General features: G+C 44.3%; 1 protein-coding gene across 2 annotated transcripts; it reads left to right on the forward strand.

Annotated features, from left to right (window-relative positions):
* Window positions 1-5,291: 5,291 nt before the first annotated feature.
* Window positions 5,292-27,257, forward strand: LOC137522748 (apolipoprotein A-I-like). 2 transcript variants are annotated; one of them, XM_068242812.1, is made up of 4 exons: window positions 5,292-5,329; window positions 5,722-5,776; window positions 10,720-10,855; window positions 26,561-27,257. In XM_068242812.1, the coding sequence occupies exons 2-4, from the start codon at window positions 5,734-5,736 to the stop codon at window positions 27,090-27,092; spliced, it is 711 nt and encodes a 236-aa protein (XP_068098913.1). In that variant the 5' UTR covers window positions 5,292-5,329; window positions 5,722-5,733; the 3' UTR covers window positions 27,093-27,257. The 2 variants fall into 2 exon arrangements, with proteins under 2 accessions (XP_068098913.1, XP_068098912.1); XM_068242811.1 differs by having other exon boundaries at window positions 5,302-5,344.
* Window positions 27,258-27,662: the final 405 nt, after the last annotated feature.

The following is a 27,662-nucleotide window of genomic DNA, read 5'->3' on the forward strand; positions in this document are numbered from 1 at the left end:
TAACACTGTTCCCCATCCCCTTCTTGCACCTCAGACACTGTGGTTGCCATTGGCAGGTTTTGGTGCGCTGTATCCATTGTTATGTATAGAGTGCTTGGTGGGGCCCCATGTAAAACTTGCATCGGGGCCCACAGCTCCTTAGCTACGCCACTGCGTGCATGTCATCACTCCTCGGGGAAAGGAGCGGTGTGAACAATGGGTCAGCCATCACTAGGGGTGAGTTGATCCGCTTGGCAGATCGCCTACGGGTTGGGGGTCAAGGGGGTTGCAAGCCTGTATACACATGCCTGATTATCGGGTGTGGATGTTATCGGCTGCTTCAGTCAACTTTAGTCAGGCCTGTGTACGAGCCTTAAGAGGCAAGACAGAAACTTACAGTTAGGGCATGACCTGGTTTAAGTGCATCAGCAATGCCACCCCCAGGTGTACATGCAAGTAGTGCCATTCAAGTACTGAAAGGCCTGACCCCTACGATCCTCCAACAACCTTCGCCTGCCGCCTGCCTGTCCGCACTGCGCATTTTTCACTCCCAGGTGTCACTGCAAGACATCCCTAGTGCTGTCCCCACTCTCTGGTACTCACTCCCACCAGCTATTAGACTTGCCCCCTCCTTTAATTCCTTCAGTACCATAATACGATCTGCTGAGCACCTTCTCTACAAATGCACCTAATATGTCTCTACCCCCACCCTTTAGATTGTAAGCCTCTGGCAGGTCCCTCCCCCTTGTGATTCCAGCTTGATCATACAACCTCTTTCTTGGGCACTCCTCTCATGGAACTGACTTGAACTATTGCTGTTGTAGCAACACAGGTGCTGATTCAAATACATAAAAGAAGGAATTGCATCCACCAGCTGCTCAGGTCACCACATACACAATGGCATCAGAAATGTATACAACTACGGCTGCTCAAATCCGGATCCGGGAGATACCCGGATAGTTGCTATCCGGATATCTCCCAGTAAACCTGTGCGGGGTGGGCGGGAGGGGGGTCAATCTTACCTGTCTGACGTCTTCTTCGTCCGTCCCTCGGCGCCTCCCACGATGCGCTCCACGAGCGTCACGTGATTACAAACACTTCCTCCTTCAACCCGTAAGGACAAAGTGTTTGTAATCACGTGACTGCCGCTTGGACCGCATCGTGGGAGGCGCCGAGGGACAGACTGAAGAATACGTCAGACAGGTAAGATTGACCCCCCCCCCGCCCACCCCGCACAGGTAACTGGAAGATATCCGGATAGAACTATCCGGATGTCTCCCGGAACCGGATTTGAGCAGCCCTGTATACAAGAATCCTCAGCACTGGACAACAAGGTGAGTATCTGCAATATCACCACACTGCTCCAAACAGCATTAGCCACGTGACCGTTAACAGGACACAATTGAACAGAAGGGTCACTGCTTGCTTAAAAGTACAAATCACTGTTATTCCAATAAAACGGGACTGGAGACTGGGCATTGGTCGCTGACCACCTTTACGTTTTTACTGTGTATTTGAGTACGCGATATGCGCTTCATGTTGAAAGGATCCCTGTCGCGAGGACCCCAAAGTAAGTCATTGTAAATGTGCTCCTATATGTTTTATTGGAATAAAAGTGATTTGTATTTATTATGCCACTCAGGAGGTTTTGTAGCCTCATAGTCCACCGCTATAAAACTATTAGATGAAATGTAATCAGTACATATTAACTAGCACAAGGCTAGCTAGAATAGGTGCCCCCCCCATTCCCCAGAATCCCCCCAATCAGTCCGCTTATACATTTCCCAGCCAGGATCCGGCAATCACCGCAGCCTCTCGCACAACTCCGCTATACTCTATGGGGAGGATCGTACATGACGTCATGTACGATCCTCCCCATAGAGAAGACCAGAGCTGTGCGGGGAGGCTGCACCAATCGCTGAGACCAGGCTGGGTAATGTATAAGCGGACTGATTGGGGGGGATTCTGGGGAATCGGAAGGGGGGGGGGGCACCTATTCTAGCTAGCCTAGTGCTAGCTAATATGTATTAATCGCATTTCATCTAATAGTTTTATAGCGGGGGACTCCTGAGGATATTAAAACACAGTGTTGGGCATACCGCTTAGGAGGTTAAGCAAGCAGTGACCCTTCTGTTCAACTTTGTCCTGTTGATGGTCGCGTGGCTAATGCTGTTTGGAGCACTGTGGTGATATTGCAGATTCTCACTTTGTAGTCCTGCGCTGAGGATTATGTATCTGCTTACTCCCTGTTTGATCAGTTCCAGTCTGGCTTAAGCTCTAACCACTCCACAGAAACAGCTCTTACTAAAGTGTCCAATGATCTTCTTACAGCTAAATCTAAAGAGCATTATCCCATACTCATCCTTCTTGATCTGTCATCAGCATTTGATACTGTCGACCACACCTTACTCCTACAGATACTTTCATCTGTAGGCATAAAGGGCCTCGCTCTCTCCTGGATATCTTCCCATCTCTCTGGAAGGTTTTTCACAGTCACTTATTTAGATCAGATCTCTTCTCCACATCCTTTGTCTGTGGGGCTACCTCAAGGCTCTGTCCTTGGCCCCCTCCTCTTTTTCATCTACATGCATGGTCGTGGCAACTTTTTTATGTTTAAATCAACTCATTTGGGTTTCAATACCACTTATATGCAGATGACACACAACTGTACCTCTCCGCCTCAGCCCTTAAATCCCTCCTCACATGTGTTCCTGTGACTGCTTTTCTGCTATATCCTCTTTTATGACCTCGGCTCTTGCTTCTTACTACTTAATATTAGTAAAACAGAACGAATAATTTTTCCACCACCTTTGTCCACCTTGCTGCCTGATATAAATAATAAATGTTAATAACACCCCCATAACTTCAGTTCCCAAAGCACGGTACTTAGGGGTAATATTTGACTCTTCTCTCTCCTTTATTCCTCACATTCACTCCCTAACCAGCTCCTGTTATCTCCAACTCAAAAACATATCTCATAGCTGACCTTTTCTCACTCAGGACACAACTAAAATGATAATGCATGCTCTTATAATATCTCGTCTGGACTATTGTTACATACCACTTAGTGCACTACCAACTTACAGGTGGGCACTGCTCCAATCTGTACTGAACTCAGCTGCTCAACTCATTCATTTTTCTTCCCGCTCTTCCTCTGTTGCTCCTCTCTATCAAGCTCTTCATTGGCTACCAATTAACCAGAGGATCCAGTTTAAACTCCTAAACCTGCAAAGCTCCTCACAATCTCTCTCCCCTGTACATCTCTTGACTAGTTTCCAGATACCAACCCAATCGCAATCTCAGATCTGTACATGACCTTCTTTTGCCGCTAGAATTATCTCCTTGCATTCACATATACAAGATTTCATCCATGCTCCACCTCTCCTCTGGAATGCCCTTCCCCAACACATCTGTTACTCTCCAACCTTTGATATCTTTAAATGCTCCCTTAAAACTCACTTTTTCTGACAAGCATACACTCTACTTTAAGCTATTCCCCCTGTAACCTCTGGCCATGTTGTACTTCTATTAGAAAATGTAACACTGCCTCTAGGTATGAATATTGTATACTACCCCACCTCTTGCCCCCCCCCCCCCGATTCCTTTAGATTGTAAGCTCACAAGGGGCTCTCTCACCCTTCTGTATCTTGGAATTTGTCATGCATGTTAATCATCATGTTACTTTTGTCACTGTGATTACCAATTCTGTATATTGTACCAGTTCTGTATTTTGTGTATTGTTGTGCGTGTATGTATATATATATATGTATCATTGTCTGTATTATTATGTACCCCATGTTTGTTTCTTACTTTGTTTGTTCAGCGCCACGAAATATGTTGGCATTTTATAAATCAATAATATTAATACATATAACTAGATGGCAGAGTGTAAAGCTATCATTCTGAAGTGGTTGATTTTCAAGTACTAGTACTTTAGTTAAAGAGAGTCTGAAGCATTAAAAAATACCTCTTATTATTTCAGAATACTCTTCAGCCTTAAGTGCAAAGATGATTTGCTGGTCGCCCGCATCCCACGGCAGTATGAAGTCTGTATCCCCCCCCTGAAATCCCCGGGACAAAACCCTCCAGTACTTCCTGGAGGAGGCAGAGTTTTGTGCAGTAGTTCTGCCTCCATGTCCATTTAATCACGCCGATCACTGCCTCTCCCCGCCCCTCTCAGTCTTCTTTCACTGAGAGGAGCAAGGAGAGGCGGAGATCAGTGGTGATTTAATGGACTAGAGGCAGAGCTACAGCACAAAGCTCTGCCTCCCCCGGGCAGCAAAATCTGTGACTTTAAAAGTCGTAGAGTTTTTCCCCGGGATTTTTTTTGGGGAGGGAGGGATAAAGACCTTGTACTGCCGTGGGGATGCGGCAAATCCTCTTTGCGCTTAAAGAGACTCCGTAACAAAAATTTCATCCGGTTTTCTTCCATCCTACACGTTCCAAAATCTATTCTAATGTGTTCTGGCCTACTGCAGCACGTTCTACTATCACCATCTCTGTAATAAATCAACTTATGTCTCTCTTGTCAGACTTGTCAGCCTGTGTCTGGAAGGCTGCCAAGTTCTTCGGTGTTGTGGTTCTGTGATGCATCTCCCCCCTCCAGGCCCCTCTCTGCACACTGCCTGCGTGTTATTTAGATTAGTGCAGCTTCTCTCTGCTCTATTATCTTTTACAAGCTGGATAAATCCTCCTCTGAGCTGGCTGGGCTTTCACATACTGAGGAATTACATACAGGCAGAGCTGTCTGCACTCTGCAGGAAGAAACAGCCTGACACTTCAGTGGAAGATAGCTGAAGGGGGAAAGAAACACACAAATGATCTCTTGAGATTAACAAGGAAGGCTGTATACAGCCTGCTTGTGTATGGATGTATTTTCTATGTGTGGACATGCTGTACATCAACCTACTTCCTGTTTTGGTGGCCATTTTGTTAGTTTATAAACAAACTTTTTAAAACTGTTTTTAACCACTTTTAATGCGGCGGGGAGCAGCGAAATTGTGACAGAGGGTAATAGGAGATGTCCCCTAACACACTGGTATGTTTACTTTTGTGCGATTTTAACAATACAGATTCTCTTTAAGGCTGACGAGGATTCTGAAATAAAAAATGACAAGTAAACAGACAACAGCTAAATAATTAACTTATTATATAAAGTAAAGCCCTTTGTATCAAATCTGGTACTTTGTAGGTTTGAATACAGCCAAATTGACAACAGTTTTGACCTTTCTATGCGAGTTGTCATTTCCCTTTCATCTGGCTGGGTATCTGCCAACAGTGGGTGGCTGAGAAATATATATATAAGAGGTCAAACCCAATCAGTTCATAACACCTGAGAGTTTACAGAGCTGTGAGTAAATCAAAAGTATGTCTGTCTGTGTGTGTGTAGTTTTCTAAGTGTTGTCATAGTCCTAATTTATAAAACTGCTTTTCCCATTTTAAGTGTGACGTGTTGGAAAAGAAAATACATAACACAACTAAAATAATGTTAGCTTTAGAAGCATGTTTGTTTGTTGTTTTCCATTTGAAGTAGTATTCATCGTGTCATACAATAAGACTACAAAAAAAATAAAAAAATAAGCAAAACAAAACAAAACAAAAAAAGTAATGTGGAAAAGAAAGGCAAAACAATAATTAATAATAAATAAAAAGTAACGTATAAAAAAAGGCAATAAAAATGATTACAATAACATAATTTTATTTTACTACCTGTATTGAGTTGGACATATGCTTCTATTGCAGATCACGGTAAACATGAAGGTTCTCTTACTGTGTGCTGCGCTGCTCCTCTGCACAGGTAGGAACGCCCATTTTTGTATATTTGTATGTGTCTGATAAATCTGATACATTTTACTGCTTGTTTCCATTACCTATACTTTAAACCTTCTTTCCCATTTTATATTGAATTTATTTGTTTTGCTCTTTTAGGCTCCTTTTAGGCTCCTTACACACTATGTAGAATCTGCTATGGTGCGACTTCTCTTTGACTGCACTGCCGAAAAGTCGCATCACGCCTTGACAGTGCAGAGCACCCATACAATGACACACAGAATGCCATGAAAGTGATACATCTGTAACTTTTTAATTACTTATGCCATGATCTTAGTGATATATATATCTTGTTTTTTTTTTCAGTACAATCTAGGCTTTCTTTAGATAATATTTTTTTTCCCCAAATTTATTTTATTTTTTAGTCATTTTATGGGGAAAATTAGGCCTAAATGCAGAAAATACCCATTTTTTCATATTTCACCCTTCCTAATTTTCACATGACACTTCCCACAGTTATACAACACATACAAATGAATTATTTGGCCCTTCCCAATTAAAACTATACCCCACATGCCATATTTTACTTCTAGCTGAGCATGTGGATACCGGGGAACGCATGTAGCTATGTCCGCATTCTGTGTTCCTGCCCCCTCCTGCTGCCGCCTATTAATGCTGGAGGGGCAGCGCTGAGGGGGGAGCCTGAGGTGAGGGAGGGGGGAGTGGGTCCCCCTCCAAGCCAATGTGGGTGGCCAATGCTCGCCCCCTCATGTGCTGAGACCCCTCCTGCCCCCCAAAATGGCCATGTGTAAGCCCCGGAGGTGGCATCCCTTGCAGCCTCTATTGTTACGCCACTGTTCCCAAGGTTCTTAAACCACATGTCACCCATGCAGGCTGGTATAGCCTAAATGCAAAGCCCAGATCACACGGGGCTCTGTGTCCTGGGCTATACTAGCCCAAATGGTCCAGGATATGGGGGCTCTGGAGGGGGGGCAGCAAAGCCTGCCTTTCTCCCCCAAAGCCCTTGTCCATATCATGGGGAGGCTCAGGTGGAATCTGGGGGCTTCCTTTAACCTCCCTGGTGGTCTATTAGGAACCGCCAGGGGGCAGAGCAACACTATTTACATTTTTTTTATATATATATCATGTAGCGAGCCTAGGGCTCGCTACATGATAGCCGCTGTACAGTGGCATCCCCCCGCCTGCTTCGATCGCCTCCGGCGATCTTTGATCAGGAAATCCCGTTCAAAGAATGGGATTTCCTGAAGGGCTTCCCCCGTCACCATGGCGACGGGGCGGGATGACGTCACCGACGTCCTGGACGTTGTGGCGTCTAAGGGAGTCCCGATCCACCCCTCAGTGCTGCCTGGCAGTGATTGGCCAGGCAGCGCGCAGGGTCTGGGGGGTGGGGTGCGGCGAGGCGAACATCGGCGATCGAGCGCGGAGCGGCGGCGATCGGAATGCACACACAGCTAGCAAAGTGCTAGCTGCATGTTGCAAAAAAAAAAAGTAAGTAAATCGGCCCAGCAGGGCCTGAGAAATCCCCCTGCGCAGCATAGCCCGAGCTCAGCTCGGGCTTACCGCCAGGGAGGTTAAGATCAAGAGTCCCCAGATGTCTGCACATCCTGCTGAAATGGATCTGGCATGGTACTTATTTACCCATTTCCAAAACAAAAAGACACCACACAGTAAAAAATACTTATTTTATTCTACATTAAACATAAATATTTATCTGTAATTCATAATCCCATTCCAATAAGCTTTAGAAAAACTTGATTAAAGAGCTTCCTGATGAGTGTTTACCCCTGTTGCACTGCTAACTTCATTTACCCATAGGCAGATTATACCTGTATATGGGCAGTGACATTATCAAGGTGATCCAGACAGAGCAGTATCAGCCAGGAATTATAAAACACCAGGGAGTCAACCAGTCCACACCCGGATCCCTCAAGGGTGTATAAAGTCCACAGTGAAATAGCAAAGCGACTGGGTCTCCACCTGAATTAGTGCAAATGCAGCAAATTTTTAATATACCACAGTAGCAAAACACACATGGTTTTGGTCGTTTGTAACACTTGAGAAAGGCCTCTCGGCAGAAACGTTGTGTGTTTTGCTACTATGGTATATTAAAATGTTGCTGCATTTGCACTAATCCAGGTGGAGACCCAGTCATTTTGCTATTTCATTATCAAGATGATCATCAGGGACCCTGATCTGGCTAAGATTAGCAAACCTAGAGGTGTTTTTTATGATGAATAAGGCCCTGTTCACAGTGGTCAGTTGTGTAACGTTGCAGAATAATTCTGCATGTCACCTGACTGCCAATACAATTCTATGGGGCTGTTCACAGTACTGCATTTTAACTGATATCATAATTCTGACTTGTTGCATGCAAGCTTTGTATTAAAGTCTAGGTCCAGTCTTCATTGCAGTTCAGTCATTATAACGCGTTATTATGAGTTAAGCATCTGACCACTGTGAACCTAGTCTAAGGGTCCAAGAATAAGGGCATTAACTGCATTTAACTGTAAAATCAGTTTTGTCAAACACTACCAGGTCATCCTGAAATAAAAATATTCTTGCCTTGTGTCCCCTATTCTCTGTAACATACCTAGCCAATTTGGTGATGAGAGCATATGTATGGGCACTTTGCTATTAACCTCAGAAGTAAGCAGCACCATTTACTGTAATGCAATGCAATCCATATGCAATGCAAAACTGATTTGCCAAACTTTCGAGCCCACCAGTGATGATGATTATATTACTACTATTATACTTACTTACAGTAAGCAGTAGAAATCTGACAGAACCGACTGGTTTTGGACTAGTCCATCTCTTTATGGGGGATTCTCTGCATGGCCTTTATTATCTCTAAAGAAACAATCACTGAAAAGTATTTATATAAAGATGCAGACCGCCCCCCTACCTGTTTACACACTTTTTTGGCAGTTGGGCAGAGCAACTGCCATTCACTAAATGCTTTTGAAAATAAAGAAAACCCTGAGAATCCTCCATAAGGAGCTGGGTTAGTCCAAAACCTGACAGTTCTGTCAGACTTCTACTACCTACTGTAAGTGACAGCAACATAGGAGAAAAGTAATTTAAAGCTTATTTTACTCTGGAAGAAAAGTACTTCTTATTTGTATGTGTTTACATTATTTTAAATTTTCATAAAAATTTATGATTTTCGCGATAGGGAACCAAAACTGAAAAAGATATGGATTTTTCCTTTTAAAATAAAACCAGTTGCCTGACTCTCTTGCTGATCCTGTGTCTCTAATACTTTTAGCCACAGCCCCTCAACAAGCATGCAGATCAGGTGCTCTGACTGATGTCAGACTGGATTAGGGCATGCTTGTTTTAGGTGTGTGATTCAGCCACTATTGAAGCCAACGAGATGAGCAGGACTACACAGCAACTGGTATTGTTTAAAAGGAAACATCCATATTCCTCTCAGTTAAGGTTCCCTTTAATACACTTCAGGAAAAGGTCAGTCATCAACAGATACATGCTACACATAGGCGTAATGGCATCAATCACATTATTATTTGTACCGTTATCAAGATATTTGTGAAAGCACTAGCTTTCCCAAAATTTTGTATAAAGTGACCCAGAGATGAATAAAAAAACTGCTTCCTCCAGCCCTATAAGCATGGATGTGTCCCTCGCTGTCGTCACGTGTGCCTCCCGCTGTCCACCCGGAATCCTCCGTGTAGGCGCAACGAAACCCCGGTAGAGGGCTCAGTCGTGCTCAGTCTGACTGAGTGACGTCACTGAACCGCTTACCAGAGCAGAATGCGGCTTACCGGAGGACCGCAGGAGGACAGCGAGTGACACATCTATGCTTCAGGGGCTGGAGGAAGCCCCAGGTAAGTAAAAAAAAGTATTTGTATTCATACTAAACTAAGTAAGTATACTGTAGATAGATTTTCATTAACATGGCCTTAAACATTTGTAGGGAATACTAAGTGACTGATTCATTTCTGTGCTCTTTGATCAAGTATTGGTTTATTTTCTTGTTAGGAAATTGTTTAGTATTACAGATAGAATTGTTTACTTATTAGAGCTCCCTCTGCTGGCTTGACTGGCAAGCTTTGTAATTGAATGAACAGGATTGCTTTACTGCTGTGTAGTAAAGATGGGTTTCGGATGGGACTAACAGAAGTTTAAGGGATTTTCTGCTTTTGCCTAGCAATTGTAAAACACCTAGAGTGATCTGATAGAAGCCTGTCTGAAGTTTCATGTTCATAATAAATATCTTTTCATTTATTTTCATAACTGACTGCTAGATTTAACTGCACTTTTCTGCAGCCATGCCAACAGTAAGAGCCTTTGCTACTCATTTTCAACACCTGCACTCATTTTGTGACTGGCTGTAAGGTTGCTCATAATCAAAATTACAAGTAGCACTTACTCGCTGCCGGAGAGGGGGGTAACTTACCCATGCTGCCTATAGCCGATGCACTCCACATCACATCCCATGTCACTCCCATGATTCCTTGATCTGGGTTGAAGGCGGAAGCATGGGAGTGACGTGGTACATGAGTGGAGTGCACCGACTATAGGCCACATAGGTAAGTTAACCCGCAGCCAGTAAGTGCTACTCGTAAAATTTTGAGTACAACCCTAACTGGCAGCAAACTTTGACACTCCTATTAAAAGTGTCAATTCGGAGCACTCTGGAATGGCCATGTTTTTCATGGTCATAAAAACAAACTAAGCAAACTGAAATAACATTTGGCATTAATCCTTGGAATGTAAACTAGAGGCAGGTGATCTGACTGAGCGCTAACTGGGTGTCTGCAGATGAACTGCACAGACTCTGCAAAGGGAGATTTAGATGCGCAATATACCAAGCAGCATACACAGTCATGTTTGTAAGTAAGAATGTTTTGTATAATCTGCCGTGCTTGTGCAAGTAAACCAGCTACTGCTCTCTTGGGCTCTAAAAACAATATCTTGCCTTTGCAGGGGTACAAGGTCGCTCCTTCTGGCAGAGCGATGAACCTCACCCAAAATCTGACAATGCTTTTTGGACTGTTTTAGAAAATGCATACTCCATGATAAAAGTTGCCGCAGATGTGGATTATGGAGAGATTGCAAAAGAGTAAGTAATGGCAATCCCAACAAATTTACCATGTCCTCATGCAAAGGAATGGTTACATGTAAAGGTGTGTACACATGAATAATTACTGTTGTCTGCAGGGATTGATACTTGATTCTTTGGGTGACAGTTCAGGGCCAAGCTCTGTATAGACGCGTTGCTAACCTATAGGCTAGTGATGTGTTTTGTTGTTATGTTGGGGAAGGAGGGCTGATGGCACGGGGCACGGTGGAGCAGTACAGAGTGGGCGGGGTAAGGAGGAAAACAATAAGGCCAGCCTGTGCTTGGCCAAGATGATCCACCAGTCTGAATCTTTTGGCGACGTAGGGGAGAATAGCACTCACTAAATTCTTAACAGAGGCCACCTGACTAGCTGCCTTAGTAGTATACTTGTATATAGAACATATATTGTGATATCAGTAACTGCTTGTTTTTGGCTCAGAATCTTCTAAATTTAAAAGGTAGTCATCAGGGGCTTAATTCCAACCTATTGACCCCCCGCAATGGCCGGATTTCAGGCAAAGCCACAAAGGCCATGGCCTAGGGCACCAGGAAAGCAAGGGGAGGGCTGTGGGCAGCAGGGTGGCAGTAGCAGTTAGCATGCCAAACATTCGTCCTGCTACACAGAGTTTGCACATAGCGGTGGGCGGCTACCAACAGCCGGATCTGGCACTCCGGGGATGAAGGGGCAGCGAATGGGCACTTACAATGATCTCTGAGCTGCCTGTCAATCACAGAATGTGCCACTTGCCAATGAGCTTACAATCTAATCATGTCTCTAACTGTATATCAAGGATCAAATTACATTTCGAGGCCTTCGTAACCTAATAGTTCCCCATAAACATACAGATGATCATGATTTTATGAAAGGATGGAATGCATTGAAAACAAAACAAACCCTAGAACTTATGAGTTTTCTGAGGGATTACGAGGTTAAGTGCTTGGAAAAAATTAATGCTAAATTAGCAACTGAACATCAGAAGGTTACGGCCTTTAAGGAGCATCCTGAATATAAAAAACTAGAGGAAAAACTACAGCAAAAAGTGTCAAGTCATAAAGAAAGTATTAAAATTAAAAAACATAAAAAATTTATACGTGATTGTAGAGACTTTAAAAACGGAAAGGTTTATACTTGGAAAAAGACCGCTAAAGACCCTATTGAATCCGATACACCGTCCTCAGGAGGGGAAGATACCTCTGAGACAGAATCAGAAACAGAAGTAAATAAGGGTAAAAAATCAGGGGAGCAACCGAAAAAACCTCCGAAAAAACCGCGGGGCAGAGGCAGGCCGAAAAGGCAAAGATCCCTCATCCCCAGAGACCCCCAGACAGTTGAGGAACAGGGAAAAATGGGGTTACAAGCCACGACATTGGAAACGGAGGGAGGAAGAGTGGTAATCTCTGACACCGCGGACGTGATGCGAATTATTAATTTGACAGATTATGTTTTAAATGAATATGAGATGACAGTTTTGTCAAAGGGCCTCACATTTGTACCTACACCTGATTTTGACCTTTTTGATGCAGTAAAGGATGTGAACTTGTTTGCAAGGAAGTTGGCAGTATATAAATACATGAATTCTCCCACGATGCAGGCAAAAAGAATTGAGGAAAGAGATAAAATCGCCTTGAATGACCTTAATGAACTCCTGGAAGAGAATGAAACTGGGCAAATACAACTAAGTACCCTAAAAAGTAGTTTGACAAATAAAAGTAAATTTTGCCCGAGCATTGGTGGGTATCCTACCATCCAAACGTTTGTCGACACGGTGGTAAGAGACCTTGAGGATCTTGCAAAAACGAGACAGCATAATGTACACAACCTTAATAAAAATGAACAGTTGGCCCTGAATAAATTGATGATGAATGAGGATATTGTGATTAAAAAATCAGACAAAGGGGGCAATATTGTCTTGCAATCTCGAGAAGCCTATATGAAAATGTGTCAAAGAATTTTATCTGATGAGAGACAGTATAAGAAACTGGATTGTAACCCAACCCCCCTCTTTCATAAAAAACTTGAAACCTTACTCAGGGAAGCCTTGACTAAAGGGGTACTGGATAAATCCGACCATGACTGTATATTCATCAAATCACCCACTGTGGCCACTTTTTATGCATTGCCAAAGGTCCATAAGAACATCTCTACACCGCCAGGTCGCCCTATTGTATCAGGGAATAATTGTTTAACCGAACAGATCAGCAGATATGTTGACTCTTTTCTGAGACCTTATGTTGAAAGTCTCCCATCGTACATAAGAGACACTATGGATCTTCTGAACAAATTGAGTGATGTGCATGTTGAGGGGAATGTGTGGTTGGCTAGCCTCGATGTAGAGTCATTATACAATAACATTGACCACACACTGGGCCTTAATGCCACCAAATATTTTTTACAATCAAGAAGCATTCATCTCAAAGAACATTCATCCTTTCTATTGGATCTGCTGGAGTTCATTCTGAATCACAATTATTTTTTGTTTCAGAACAAGTATTACCTACAGAGAAGGGGTTGTGCGATGGGGACGTCTTGTGCCCCTTCGTATGCCAACCTCTTCCTAGGATGGTGGGAGGACACAATTGTTTTTGGGGAAGATTTGGCTGTGTACACATCCCACGTTATATATTGGGGGCGTTTCATAGACGACATCTTCGTCTTGTGGGATGGCCCAAAAGCCCTCTTTATTGATTTTGTTGAACAGCTGAACTGCAATAATATTGGAATGTTCTTTACCCACGAAATATATAAAGATAGCATAAACTTTTTGGATGTACAAATTGTGAGAAATGAAGAGGGGGGTTTGGATACAAAATTTTTTCGGAAGCCCACAGCAACAAATTCGCTACTGGATTGGCATAGCTTTCACCCTGAACCTCTGAAGAGAGGTATTCCAAAGGGACAGTTCCTGCGGGCTCGCAGGAACTGCACAAGGGAAGTCGATTTTCAGGAGGAATGTCATACACTTGATAAACGGTTTCGGGATCGAGGTTACCCCAGAGAAGTTATTAGGGGGGCGTTTGAGAAAGCTCAGGCAACTGAGAGGAGCGCCCTTTTAGTTCCCAAACCTAGAAGCCAACAGAAGGATGGTGGTAAAGTTAGACTGATCAGTACATTCTCGAGTCAGTCTCACAATATTAAACGGATACTGGGAAGACACTGGTCTATCTTGAAGTTAGACCCTCAGTTAAGAGAGTATCTACCACGAGCCCCCCTGATAACATATAGGAGGGGAAAGAATCTGGGGGATAGTTTGACACACTCCTTTCTTCCTGTGAGAAAAGATGCTTCTGGGGACTTCAAAAAGACATGGCTGGGGACCCCTTTAAGGGGCATGCATAAATGTGGAAAATGCAAGGCCTGTGCCAATGTCCTTAAATGTAACAGTTTTAGGGCACCCAAGGATAACCGTTTATTTGATTTGTGGGAATTCTTTAATTGCAATTCTGAGGGAGTTGTGTACGCTATTCAATGTACATGTCCACTAATATATGTGGGTGAGACCACAAGAGCCGTGAAGGAGAGATTCCTAGAACACCTTGGGGATGTAAATCACAAGCGTAGAACCCCAATTGCCAGACACTGCCATGAGAAACACGGTGGGGATCCCACGTGTTTAAAATTTTGGGTTATACAAAAATGGAGGATGGGCCCCAGAGGGGGCAATTTGGATCAAAAATTGAGGCAGCTCGAGGCCCGTTGGATCTACAGATTGGGAACCCTGAGCCCAAATGGTCTAAATGAGGGGTTTACTTTCTCCCCTTTCCTGTGAGAAAGTAGAATTGATTTTTCACATAGGTTTAAACTGTATCGGACCGCTTTTACTGTCTGGACCCAACGAGAACATTTACCTTGCCTGCCTTGCCCTCATATGTATGGGGTGGAATTTAAAACCTCCCCCCCTCCCCTCTCCCCCCCCCCTCTTTTTGCATACAGCCGTGCAACATTATCTTAATAGGCTAAAAATATATAATGCCTATATGCACAGTTTGTCTTCTTTACTAATATATACTAACCATTTTCTCCTTTTAAATGGTAGAAGAATCTGTCAATGAATATTGATGTTTATCAATTATTCATCATGCTCCCCGGTATTTGGGGTATATAACCCAGAGGTGCTTACTCCTGACCCTACACAGTATTTATATATCATGTATGAGGCTGAAAGGGTTTCTACCTGCATGTTACATATAATGTTGCCGCATCCCTGATATTTGGCAAAATCGCTGCATGGATGGAGTGGTCTTTTGCTCGGATGGGGTTCCCTCCGCAGTGTAATCTGCTACTGTTGTAAACGTTGCCATGGCAACAATGTTTACAAACCCCCGTACGTAAGTGGGTGGAGGAATGAGTGAGGAATGGTCCACTCCCCCCCCCCCGGCATCAACACCCGCTGTGTGAGGGGAATGTGTCTGTTAGATGGCAGCCGATTGGCTGCGTATCTGAATTCCATCCTCCGTGACGAGGGTGGCCACGCCTCTCCTCCTCCTCCGACATCGCTAGCTGTGATGCGGAGGGTTTACGGAAGGAGAGAGGTCATCTGATTGGCTGATGAGCCTGGACAGTAGCGTGCGTATGACGCGCACGGCAACGCCCCTCTTGGATACCGTTCTACCAATGACAGAGCTGGAAATACGGAAAGAATGTTTTATACACTTCCCGACTTTTTGTTCTATTTTTAAAAGCCAGCAGCACCTGGGATGTAATGAATACTTGGTGGTCAGCGAAAGCGGACAGTAAATAGGTATTTTTTCTACCCTTTTAGAATACTATTGCCTCAAATGGATGTATTCCGGATTGGCTGGGGGAAATGATGGATCTTTAAAAGGACCAATCCATATTAGTGATACTTTTTTGTAGGGGGTGGTGACCGGACCTGCCCTACCCAGAATCCTAGGGGAGATTCAGTATACTATAAAAGGGCAGTGTGAATGGCAGTTTCCTTTAGCAGGCTGCAGGGTTGCGGCCGGTTGTTCTGTTACTTTGCTAAATTTGTACTAGCTATGTGATGTATATAATGTAATTTATTTTTAGCACTATGGCACTCTAGCACTGAGCACTTTTCACTCCTGACGAAATTTCCCATAGAGGAAATGAAACATGTCGAGTTGTGTGGGGGGTTTATAGATTACTAGTGGGGTAGTGGAGGGTGGTCTTCTGTGGACCGTGACTGATATCTCCCACCCATTTATCACATCTATGTCTTTTTAGCAAATTAGATCCCTTTTAGAACTACCCTAATAAAAGTTAAGTTTTAATTTAGTCCTCTCTTCGCAGGGTTTATATGTGTTATATTGATTGAATCAGGTGTGTTTGTTCATGTCTCTAACTGTACTCAGAGGATCTTACAAAGTAATCCCTGCCATAGCGTCACTAACTGCCCTCAGAGAAGCCTACAATCTAATCCCTGCCATCATGTCACTAACTGTCCCCAGAGAAGTTTATAATGTAATCTCTGCCATCACTTCACTAACTGTACTCAGAGGAGTTTATAATGTAATCTGTGCCACCACTTCACTAACTGTCCTCAGAGGAGTTTATAATGTAATCTCTGCCATCACTTCACTAACTGTTCTCAGAGGATCTTATAATGTAATCTCTGCCATCACTTCACTAACTGTCCTCAGAGGAGTTTATAATGTAATCTCTGCCACCACTACACTAACTGTCCTCGGAGGATCTTACAATCTAATCCCTGCCATCATGTCACTAACTGTCCTCAGAGGAGCTTATAATGTAATCTCTGCCATCACATCACTAACTGTCCTCAGAGGATCTTATAATGTAATCCCTCTCATTATGTCACTAACTGTCCTCAGAGTAGCCTACAATCTAATCCCTGTTGGGGGGGAGGGGGGTTAGGATGCTGTCGGTCCGGGGACAGTTGGTGATAGTGGGCCTTGGGCGGTAAAAAGTATAAATCCGGCCCTGCCCCCGCAAAGATTTGAAATGCAGAGCGGCAGGAGCAGAGCAGTATACATTACCTGCTTCCGTACAGTGGGACAGATCTCCTTTGCTCCCCTCTGTCTTCAGTGTAACTCTGTGCTGTACAGCTAATCACCGTGTGGCTCCCATCATGTAACTGGCATTGTGAGTAGCATGGTGATTTGCTGATTCCAGGTGCACGGTTATACAGAGCAGTCCTGCTGCCAGAAGCAGGTAATATATACAGTAAAGCTCTGCTGCTGCTTTTGCTCTGTATTTATGGACAGGAGTGGTCAGGATATGGGCAGAATATTTCACAGGTGAGTGTGTCACTGTAATACGGGTCCTGCAATGCTTTGAACAGAGTGCACGAAAAGTAAATTACATTAAAGAATTACCCATAAAGCAAAATAAACATTGTAGAACATAAGTGATCAAAACAGATTGATAACAACAAAACAAAAAAAATGCACATCCTCCACATAAATTTGCTCCAATATATTATAATAGGTTTCCTGAAATGAAATGTAAGATATCTGGATAGCTTACGTTTCATCGCAGAGTCGATAGCTTACGCTTCATTTCAGAGCATGCAATCTTAAAGTAAAACTGAAGTGAAATATAAATAACAAAACAGATAATTACCTATGGAGAGGGAATGGTCTGGGTCCTATAGAGCCTTCTTCTTCCTCTCAATTGCTATCACCCTTGTTAGAGATATTCAACCTGTCAGTTGAATACTGCTCTTTGAAGCTTCGGAAGACTCTGGGAGCCCAAGTGCTTGCAAAGACAGGACGTTCTATACTGCACATGCTTGAGTACACACTCTCTCATGCTTGCGCAGTATGGAGCCACCCCTCATTGGGAGTAGAGATGGCCCGAACGGATCGCCGGTGAACGGTTCGCGTTCGCGGAGAACCGTGAACTTTTCCGGAAGTTCAGTTCGCCCCCATAGTGCACCATTAGGGTCAAGTTTGACCCTCTACATCACAGTCAGCAGGCACATTGTAGCCAATCAGGCTACACCCCCTCCTGGAGCCACTCCCCCCTTATAAAAGGCAGGCCCCGCCGGCCATTATACTCACTCGTGTGCCTGCAGTAAATAGAGAAGGAACAGCTGCTGCAGTGCAGACTCTCTCATAGGGAAAGATTAGTTGGGCTCTTGTAGGCTTGTTAGCTTGCTCCTTGCTGATTCTTATTGCTAAAATAGCACCCCACAACAGCTCTTTTGAGAGCTAATCTTGTTTTTGTGATCTATTTTTTATTTCTGTGTGTCCCACTGACACTTGTGTTGCATAAACAGCCTTGATAACCCATACTGTGTGTGTGCCACTGCCAGGCCCAGCACATTCAGTGACTACCTGTGTGTGTGACAGGTGCACATTGTAATACCCATTACTGCATATACCTACTTACCTGTTGTTCACAGTGCACCCACCCACCTACCTACGTGAGTTGAGCCACACAGTGTCACTGTGCCTGTCCGCTACCTGTCTGTGTGTGACAGGTGCACATTGTAATACCCAGTACCAGGGCTGCTCAAATCCGACCCGGGAGACACCTGGATAGTTGCTATCCAGATATCTCCCAGGAAAGCTGTGCAGGGTGGGTCAATCTTACCACAATGACGTCTTCTTCAGCTCCGTATGCGTCGCCTCCCACCATGCGTTCCAAGCGCCGCATTCGCCGGTCATGTGACACAAACACTTCCTCCTTCAACCCGCTTGGAACGCATGGTGGGAGGCGACGCGTACGGAGCCAAAGAAGACGTCATTGTGGTAAGGTTGACCCCCCCTACCCCCCCTGCACAGCTTTCCTGGGAGTAGTCCAGATAGCAACTATCCGGATGTCTCACGGGTCGGATTTGAGCAGCCCTGCCCAGTTCTGCATATACCTACCTACCTGTTGTTCACAGTGCACCCACCTACCCACGTGAGTTGAGCGCACGCAGTGTCACTGTGCCTGTCCGCTGCCTGTCTGTGTGTGACAGGTGCACATTGTAATACCCATTACTGCATATACCTACCTGTTGTGTTCAGTGCACCCACCTCATCACTACATATACCTACCTGTTGTGTTCAGTGCACCCACCTACCTACGTGAGTGCACACAGTGTAATATACCACTCTGTGCATATCTGTTAACTGCACCTGTGTGACTGCACATTGTATTAGTCAAGTTAGTGCATACCTTTCACTTCATCCCTCCCGATATGGACACAATGGACAAGACAGGTAGAGGTAGAGGCAGACCCAGAAGAAGGCCACCTGGCAGGTCTGTGCAAGGTCGTGTTGCTGTGATTTTGTGCGGCCCTCGACCAAAGTACAGTGCTCAGAAGAAGGCACGTTCCATCAACTCCCAAGATTGTCAGGACGTGGTTGACTATTTAACACAGAACACCTCATCTTCCGCAGCCACCAGCACTACTACAAGCACCACATCCGTTGCATTTGGCACTTCACAGGAGTTAATTGGTGTGGAATTAACTGATTCACAGCCATTATTGTTACAACCAGATGAAGGCGCTAAGCAAGTTACACCACCTCATATGTCTGAGTTAGGTGGCGACACTATGGACGTAACGTGTGAAGATGATGAAGTACCTGCTGTTGGTGCAGTTTATGAGGTGTCTGAGGCAAGCGAAGCTGGGCAGAATGATTATGATGATGACAATGATACGGATTCCACGTATGTTCCCAATAGAGGAGATAAACAGGGGGACAGTTCAGAGGGGGAGTCAGAGAGGAGTAGGAGGAGATGAGTTGCTGAAAGAAGCAGGGGGAGCTCATCATCAGAAACAGCTGGTGGCAGTGTCCGGTGCCATGTATGTCAATGCCTACATGCCAACATGCCCTTCAACGTCAGCTGCTGATGCCACCATAGTGCCATCACCCCCGGGGGGCTCAGCGGTTTGGAAATGTTTTCATGTGTCTGCCTCAGATCAGAGCAATGCCTTCTGTTGTCTCTGCCTCCAAAAATTGAGCTGTGGAAAGGCCAACACTCACGAAGGCACATGGAGAAAAGGCACAAACTGCAATGGAAAGAGCACCTGAGCAAAAGCAGCACACAAAAGAAAAGCCACCCTCCTTCTCCTCTTCCTCCTTCAGGTGCAGCATTTTCAGCCGCTTTCTCCCTTGCACCTTCACAGCCACCCTCCTCCACTCCGCCTCTGCCCTTGAGCGGTTCCTGCTCCTCTGCCCACAGCAGCCAGATGTCCGTGAAGGAAATCTTTGAGCGGAAAAAGCCAATTTCTGCCAGTCACTCCCTTGCCCGCGTCTGACAGCTGGCGTGGTGGAACTTTTAGCTCGCCAGCTGTTACCAAACCAGCTGGTGGACTCTGAGGCCTTCCATAAATTTGTGGCCATTGGGACACCGCAGTGGAAGATGCCAGGTCGCAATTATTTCTCTAAAAAGGTGATACCAAAACTGTACCGTGAAGTGGAGAGGCAAGTGGTGTCATCCCTGGCACACAGTGTTGGGTCAAGGGTCCACCTGACCACGGATGCCTGGTCTGCAAAGCACGGTCAGGGCCGCTACATTACTTACACAGCCCATTGGGTCAACCTGGTGACCAATGGCAAGCAGGGAGTATGTGGCTGTGCAGTGGACCAACTTGTTGTGACACCTCCATGGCTTGCAGGCAGGCCTCCTGCCACCTCCTCTCCTCCTGCTACATCATCTTCTCTGTCGTCCTCCTCCTCCTTGGCTGAGTGGCAGTTCAACTCTACTGGTGCTGCTATCTCCTCTCCAGCTACACAGCCTCATCTCCCCAGGGCCTATGCTGCATGCCAGGTACGACGGTGTCATGCCATCTTAGACATGTCTTGCCTCAAAGTGGAGAGTCACACTGGACCAGCTCTCCTGGCTGCTCTTAACAAACAGCTGGAGATCGGCAATGAGGTGTGTTACGACGGCAGCAATCTCCTTTCCGCTTTGAATTTGGGAAAGCTGACACATGTACCCTGCATGGCACATGTGTTCAATCTAGTCATTCAAAGATTTGTGTCAAAGTACCCAGGCTTAGAGGACGTCCTGAAGCAGGCCAGGAAGTTGTGTGGGCATTTCAGGCGGTCTTACACGGCCATGGCACGCTTTGCGGACATTCAGCTGAGAAACAACTTGCCGGTGAGATGCTTGATATGGGATAGCCCGACTCGCTAAAATTCGACCCTGGTCATGTTGTCTCGCCTGTTAGAACAGGAGAAAGCCATCACCCAGTACCTGTACAATTACAGTAGAAGGACACAATCTGGGGAGATGGGGATGTTGTGGCCCAACAACTGGACACTGATGCGAAATGCATGCAGGCTCATGTGGAGGTGACCAACCTGGGGAGTCGCAGTGAAAGCACCATCAGCGACCTGATCTTGTACGCTTACTTCCTGGAGCGTGCCGTGCGTAGAGTGGTGGATCAATCTGTGGAGGAGCATGAAGAGGAACAGCTGTTGGAGCAATTTTCATCAGAATAATAATAATTATTATTATTATTTAGTATTTATATAGCGCCGACATCTTCCACAGCACTGTACATAGTATATATTGTCTTGTCACTAACTGTCCCTCAGAGGAGCTCACAATCTAGTCCCTACCATAGTCATCTGTCCTATGTGTATGTATCGTATGTGTTGTAGTTTAGGGCCAATTTTTTTAGGGTGAAGACAATTAACTTATCTGTATGTTTTTGAGAACATACAGCACATACAACACCTGCGGCAGCACAGAGGAGGGAGGAGGAGGAAGAGTCGTGTGGGGAAGAGGAGTCAGACTCGGATGATGAGGAAGGTGTTTCTTTGGAGGAGGAGAAGGCTGCGGCAGAATAACAACCGCAGCAGGTTTCGCAGGGGGCTTGTGCTGCTCGACGTTCCCGTGGTATTGTTCGTGGCTGGAGGGAGGAGGAGGACTTACCTGACGTCACTGAGGAAGAGCAAGAGGAGATGGAGAGCATGTCTGGATCCAACTTTGTGCAGATGGCATCTTACATGCTGTCCAGCCTGTTGAGGGACCCCCGTATAAAAAAACTCAAGGGGAATGAGCTGTGCTGGGTGGCCACGCTACTAGACCCTCGGTATAGGCACAAAGTGGCGGACATGTTGCCAACTCACCTGAAGGCAGAAAGGATGCAGCACATGCAGAACAAGCTAACAAGTATGCCTTACAATGCGTTTAAGGGTGATGTCACAGCACAACGCAATAAAGGTACCACTGCCAGTAATCCTCCTCCCATGTCCACGCAGGCAAGGACAGGACGCTCCAGTGATCTCATGGTGATGTCGGACATGCGGACATTCTTTAGTCCAACGCCTCGACTTAGCGCTTCCGGATCCACCCTCTACCAAGGCCTGGACCGGCAGGTAGCCGACTACCTGGCCTTAAGTGTGGATGTAGACACCGTGAGCAGCGATGAACCCTTGGACTACTGGGTGCGCAGGCTTGACCTGTGGCCAGAGCTGTCCCAATTTGCCATCCAACTTCTGTCTTGCCCTGCCTCAAGTGTCCTGTCAGAAAGGACCTTCGGCGCAGCTGGAGGCATTGTCACTGAGAAGAGAAGTCACCTAAGTCACAAAAGTATTCAGTACCTGACCTTTATCAAAATGAATGAGGCCAGTATCCCGGAGGGCTACTGCCCGCCCGAAGACTAAGTCAGTCCCCACACACAGCATCTCTGCCTGCACGCCGTGTGACTGGCTGCCTGCCCCAAGACTAAGTCGCTCCCCACACAGCATCTCTACCTGCAGACCACTTGCCTTCTCCACCACCACCAACAGGGTCCAGGACTCCAGGTGGATTCCTGAATTTTTAAGGCCGCTGCTAGCAGCGGCCGCTATACTAATTTTTGTGTTGCGTGTACATGCTTGCCTAATTTTTCTGGCTGCACTGCAGCTGCAACAACAAAACAAAAGGCATGTACATGTGCCCATTCCCCTTCATGATCATTACCTTGCCGCGGTGAAGGGGCTTGCGTATCACAATGAAGCAATGATCGCCGGCTATATGGGTGTCTCTGGGGTGGCACACCAAAGATAATAAGGTCGTTGCTTCATTGTAGACAGACCAAATTTGATCAGGTGGACAGTCACTATTGTTCTATCATTGAGCTACCACAGCCCGGCGACCATATGGGCTTGAAAACCGCCACGGCTTGCACTCTCGCCATGGTGCGCACCAGTCCAGCACAGCCGTCACTACGCAAACAGCTGTTTGCGGTGCGTTACACAGTGAGTTTGGTGTGTCAGTGTAAAGCAGTACTCTAATTACACTCCCTGATTGATGTATACACATGCAAGATGTTTTAAAGCACTTTAGGCTTGCAATTTAGCATTCAATGTGATTTCTGCACTTAAAATGCTGCTTTGCGTCAAATCCAGATTTTTCCCCGGAACTTTTGGCATCTATCCCACTCATCTATGCAAAAACTCAGATGTTAGGCCCCTTGAAACATCTTTTCCATCAATTTTGTGGCCAGCATAATTTTTTTTAGTTTTCAAAGTTCGCCTCCCCATTGAAGTCTATTGCGGTTCGCGGAAGTTTGCGTCAACCAAACTTTTGCCGGAAGTTCGCGAACCCGGTTTGCGAACCGAAAATTGTAAGTTCGGGCCATCTCTAATTGGGAGCACTTGGGCTCCCGAAACCTTTAGAAGCCTCCGGTGGCTGTAGATTTGAATGTAGGCAGCAGTGCTGGGACAAGGGGACCGCGAGAGGGAAGCAGGAAAAAAGGGAGCATATGGCTAATGGACAAAAAGGGCGAACCATAGGCTGCAATGCAAAATATGAGCTATTGAGCGCTAAAGAAGTAATTAGGGCGCCTGACAAATAGCGGTTGCAGGGATCATGATAACAAAACTTTTTGTTTTTAGAATAAGTTTTATGACAAATATAAGTACATTTTTTGTTTTTACTTATTTTATCGTTTTAAAATTTGTTTTCATAAGAATAATGCTTAAATATCGTTTTCAAGCTTATTGTATTACAAATATATCATTTTTGGTATTCATTTTGTTTTCAGAATTATAATGCGTAAATGATAGCTTTCAGATATATCTTACTAATATATCTCTTTTAATATCACCATTATTTCAAGATTTGTAATGCGTACGTGCTTGTAAGGCTATTTACTCTATTATAAATATATAACTTTTTCTATGTATAATATTTTTAATGCGTATGTGTTTGTAAGGCTATTTATTCTATTATAAATATATACATTTTTCTATTTATAATATTTTTAATGCGTACGTAAATGTAAGCCTATTTATTCTATTTCAAATATATAACTTTTACTATTCATAATATTTTTAATCTGTACGTGATTGTAAGGCTATTAATTTTATTAAAAATATATAAATTATTCTATTCATGTTATTTGTAGTGAAGTATTTTACGGTATCAAATATATTATTGTTTCTATGAATGTAAGAGTGTTTGTGCAGTGGGGATGGTTAGGGTTAGGCACCACCAGGGGGATGGTAAGGTTTAAGCACCACCAGGTGGGTGGTTAGAGTTCGGTACCACCAGGGGGGTTTAGGGTTAAGCACCACCAGGGTTATTTTAGGGTTAGGAACCACCTGGGGTGTTTTAGGGTTAGGCACCACCAGGGGGGGGGGGGGTCTAGGGGTGAGGGATAGGTACAGGGAGGGTTCTGTGTGAGAGTAGGGTTAGGTGTAGTTTCAGTATAATATTTGTAATATATTCAATCAATTAAACTATGCTTACTGGGGGTGTTGAGATAGGTATAGGTAGAGTTCTGTGTGAGAGTACAGCTAGGTATAGTTGCAGCAAAATACCTGTAATACCTACAATTGTATTACTATGCTTAATGCAAGTGAAATGTTTTTTTTTTTTATTATAGACAGTATTTTTTCATTTCATTACCACTAATTCAACATATTTAGCACTTGATTTTCGTTTATAATATAGAATATTATAATATTGAAACGGAAAATATTGTTTTAGATAAAAACTTGTAATTTTGTCTATATCCGGCGCCCTTTTTTCCAGAAGCCCTTTTTGCATGTAAGCCCGTGAGAGGAAACTGGAAGGCTACCGGAGCCTTCCCTCTTCATAGGCGAGCACCATATTTTTTGGACTATAAGAAGCTCCTGACCATAAAGACGCACCTAAGTTTAGAGGACAAAAACCAGGGACAAATATATACTAAACCTGGTGCATCTCATGGTGAAGGGGCATCTTGTGGATTATGCCCCCTTTGGACTTCATGCCCTCTTGTACCTCTTTTGTCTCCCTGTGTCCTCCTCTGTCCCCCTTGTGTCTGGCATGTGTCTGCCTCTGTCCTTCTTGTGTTATCCTCTATGCCCCTTTGTGTCCCCCTTGTGTCCTACTCCATGCCCTTTTGTGTCTCCGTGTCCGCCTCTGCATGGGCACAGTAGAGGGAGTCCCCAACATTGCGGCAGGTTGGAGGTTAGTATTGGCAGTCGCTCACAAGTCAGGAACTCCCTGCATTTGGACTAAAAGACACAGTGTCTCTCCCCCCCCCCTCCCCCCAACACACACCCTTTTGGGGGGGGGAAAGTTAGTCTTATAGTCCAAAAAATACAGTATCTGTTTTTTCAATTTTACTTCTGATTCACTTTAAAAACTAACTAAATTACAAGTCATCAATGGACATGCACACAGCAGCAGGCCAAGCTTAGTGATGAGATTTAATGTCACTTGACAATACTTCCTATACAGAGCTGCTAATGCAAAACCAGAATTCTTTAAAGGGAACTTAAAGTGAGATGAATACGGTGGCTGCCATCTCTATTCTCCAGTTAACAATGCTAGTCGCCTGATTTCTGTGCTCATACTTTGCCTCTAATTCTTTAAGTCACTGGCCTAGAACAAGCATGCAGATCAGATGCTTTGACTCTACTGGCTGCATACTTGTTGCAGGTATGAGACTCAAAAACAACTAAAACCAAAAGCTCAGCATGACAGGCAGGCAACTGGCACTGGCAAGATGGCAGCCTCTATATTCCTCTAACTTCAATTTCCCTTTAAGTCAGGAAATTGCACAGGCATATGCTCCTCATCTCCCATGTGGCTTTACCTTGGTCTAGCTGTAGATATTCCACTGTAGGACCCTGCTCTGTATGTCTTCATACCGACAGAGGATATGATGTTGCAGAAGAAACACCAATAAAGTGGTGCCGGACCTGCTTTTTTCTTGATCAATCAACAATAAAGTAATGGAATAGCATTCTTTTCTCCAGATAAAGCTTTCTTCAACATAATGGAAGTTATGTTGGAGCTGCTAGAGGAATAATGCATCAGTCAATATCTGCTCCTTGAGTCATGCCACACTGCTATGTCGCAGGAGAAGTCATAAATTTAACAGGGCCTTGATGACCTACAACAGGAGCAGTCTTTGCTAATACCAACTAGACTTCAAATTCTAGTCTAGATTCCTCTCAAGCAACTTAAATAGAACCTAAGGCGAATTTTAGGTAAGATAACACATACTTACCTAAGAAGTTGGAAGCCTCTGAATACTGTAGAGGCTTCTCGTGTCCTCCAAGCCCCTGCCTGCCAGGACAATCTGGAACATGGGTGTCATGCTTCTCTTCTGTGACAAGCATGGAAAGAGAGGATCAGAGGAGGGTGTTCGAAGCCTCTAGAGATCTAGAGACTTCCCTCTTCTTAGGTAAGTATGTGTTTGTACCGGACATTTGCCTTGGATACACTTTAAAAATGAAAGAAAGAATCTTCCAGTCAATAAAGACATGTCCTCATTTATAAGCTTTGAAGAATTCTAATATATCTAAGAAAATATTTTTTTTTCCTACCAGGTATCATTTGAAAGAGAAGCTGGAAGGTGCTAAAACCAACTTTGATAAATTGGAAAAAGTCATTGAAGATTACGTTGATGAAGTCTGGAAGAAATATGACGAGAAGCTTACCCATAATTTCCCAGTTTTCAGGACAAAGGTTTATCCTCACTTTGATGAATTTGAAGATAAAGTGGAAGAAGAGATATCAAAAGCTTTCACTAGTGTAGTGCCAGTTACATCTGAACTTGCACACGGACTAAAAAAACAGTGGGATATATTTTGTGAGCATCTGAAAGAGATAGCAGAAAAAGCCCGAGACAAGCTCCGTGAAGATATGGATGACCTCCGTGGAAAGGTGCAGCCTCATGCTGAAGAGATGAAGGCAGAGTATAAAAAATATAAAGAAGGTATGAAGGAAGGGTTTGATGAAAAACTCCAGAAGTGGAAGCATGAGGTAGATAGGGAATACAAGAGAGTAAGGGGATTCTTGATGCCCTATGTAGAGAAAATTAGGTCTGAAGTGCTTGAACTTGAAAAAGACCTGTTCTAAAACCTTCAGAAACTTATGAAAGCTTATTTTGCAAAAGAAGAATCATAAATGTGATTATGTCATTTACCATTAATTTTGCTCTTTCTTTTCAATAAACTGTTTTTTTTATTAGTTTGATTGTTATTTTAAATTCTGCTTTGTTAAAAAATAAAATTGTTGCTTGAATTTTTTTTCTTTTTTCTTTTTTTCTATTTGCTATAACTGGTCACTTTTGAGGAAAAAGAACAAAAATTAAGTGTTGCAAAAGCATTTTTTCAAAGTTAATTTCTTAAAGAGGGACTTTACTGAAAATAAAATAATAATTGCCATTTTTACAATGTTACTTTATAAATGATTTGGTCAGCGTTTGCACATTAAAAATTTTTATCCTTCCTTGGTCTGCATCCATGGAACCCAGCAGTGTGTAGTGTCCATTGGATTGTCTGCCTTGAGACATTGCCACCATCAGAGCCCAGATTCGCCGGTAAGGCCTTGGTGGTGATCATTGGATTCTTTTTCACCTCTCTCACTATCCTACTGACCAGCACAGGTGTCACATTTGGCTTCCAACCACGTCCTCTGAGATTTTCC

The sequence above is a fragment of the Hyperolius riggenbachi genome, chromosome 6, assembly GCF_040937935.1.
Source record: "Hyperolius riggenbachi isolate aHypRig1 chromosome 6, aHypRig1.pri, whole genome shotgun sequence".
In the NCBI taxonomy this organism is placed as follows: domain Eukaryota; kingdom Metazoa; phylum Chordata; class Amphibia; order Anura; family Hyperoliidae; genus Hyperolius; species Hyperolius riggenbachi.

Excerpts from the sequence above, each read along its gene's own strand:
- LOC137522748 (XM_068242812.1), top strand. The coding sequence starts at position 5,734 with ATGAAGGTTCTCTTACTGTGTGCTGCGCTGCTCCTCTGCACAG. Across the intron at positions 5,777-10,719 it reads TGCGCTGCTCCTCTGCACAG|GGGTACAAGGTCGCTCCTTC; the intron begins GTAGGAACGCCC and ends TTGCCTTTGCAG. Across the intron at positions 10,856-26,560 it reads TATGGAGAGATTGCAAAAGA|GTATCATTTGAAAGAGAAGC; the intron begins GTAAGTAATGGC and ends TTTTCCTACCAG.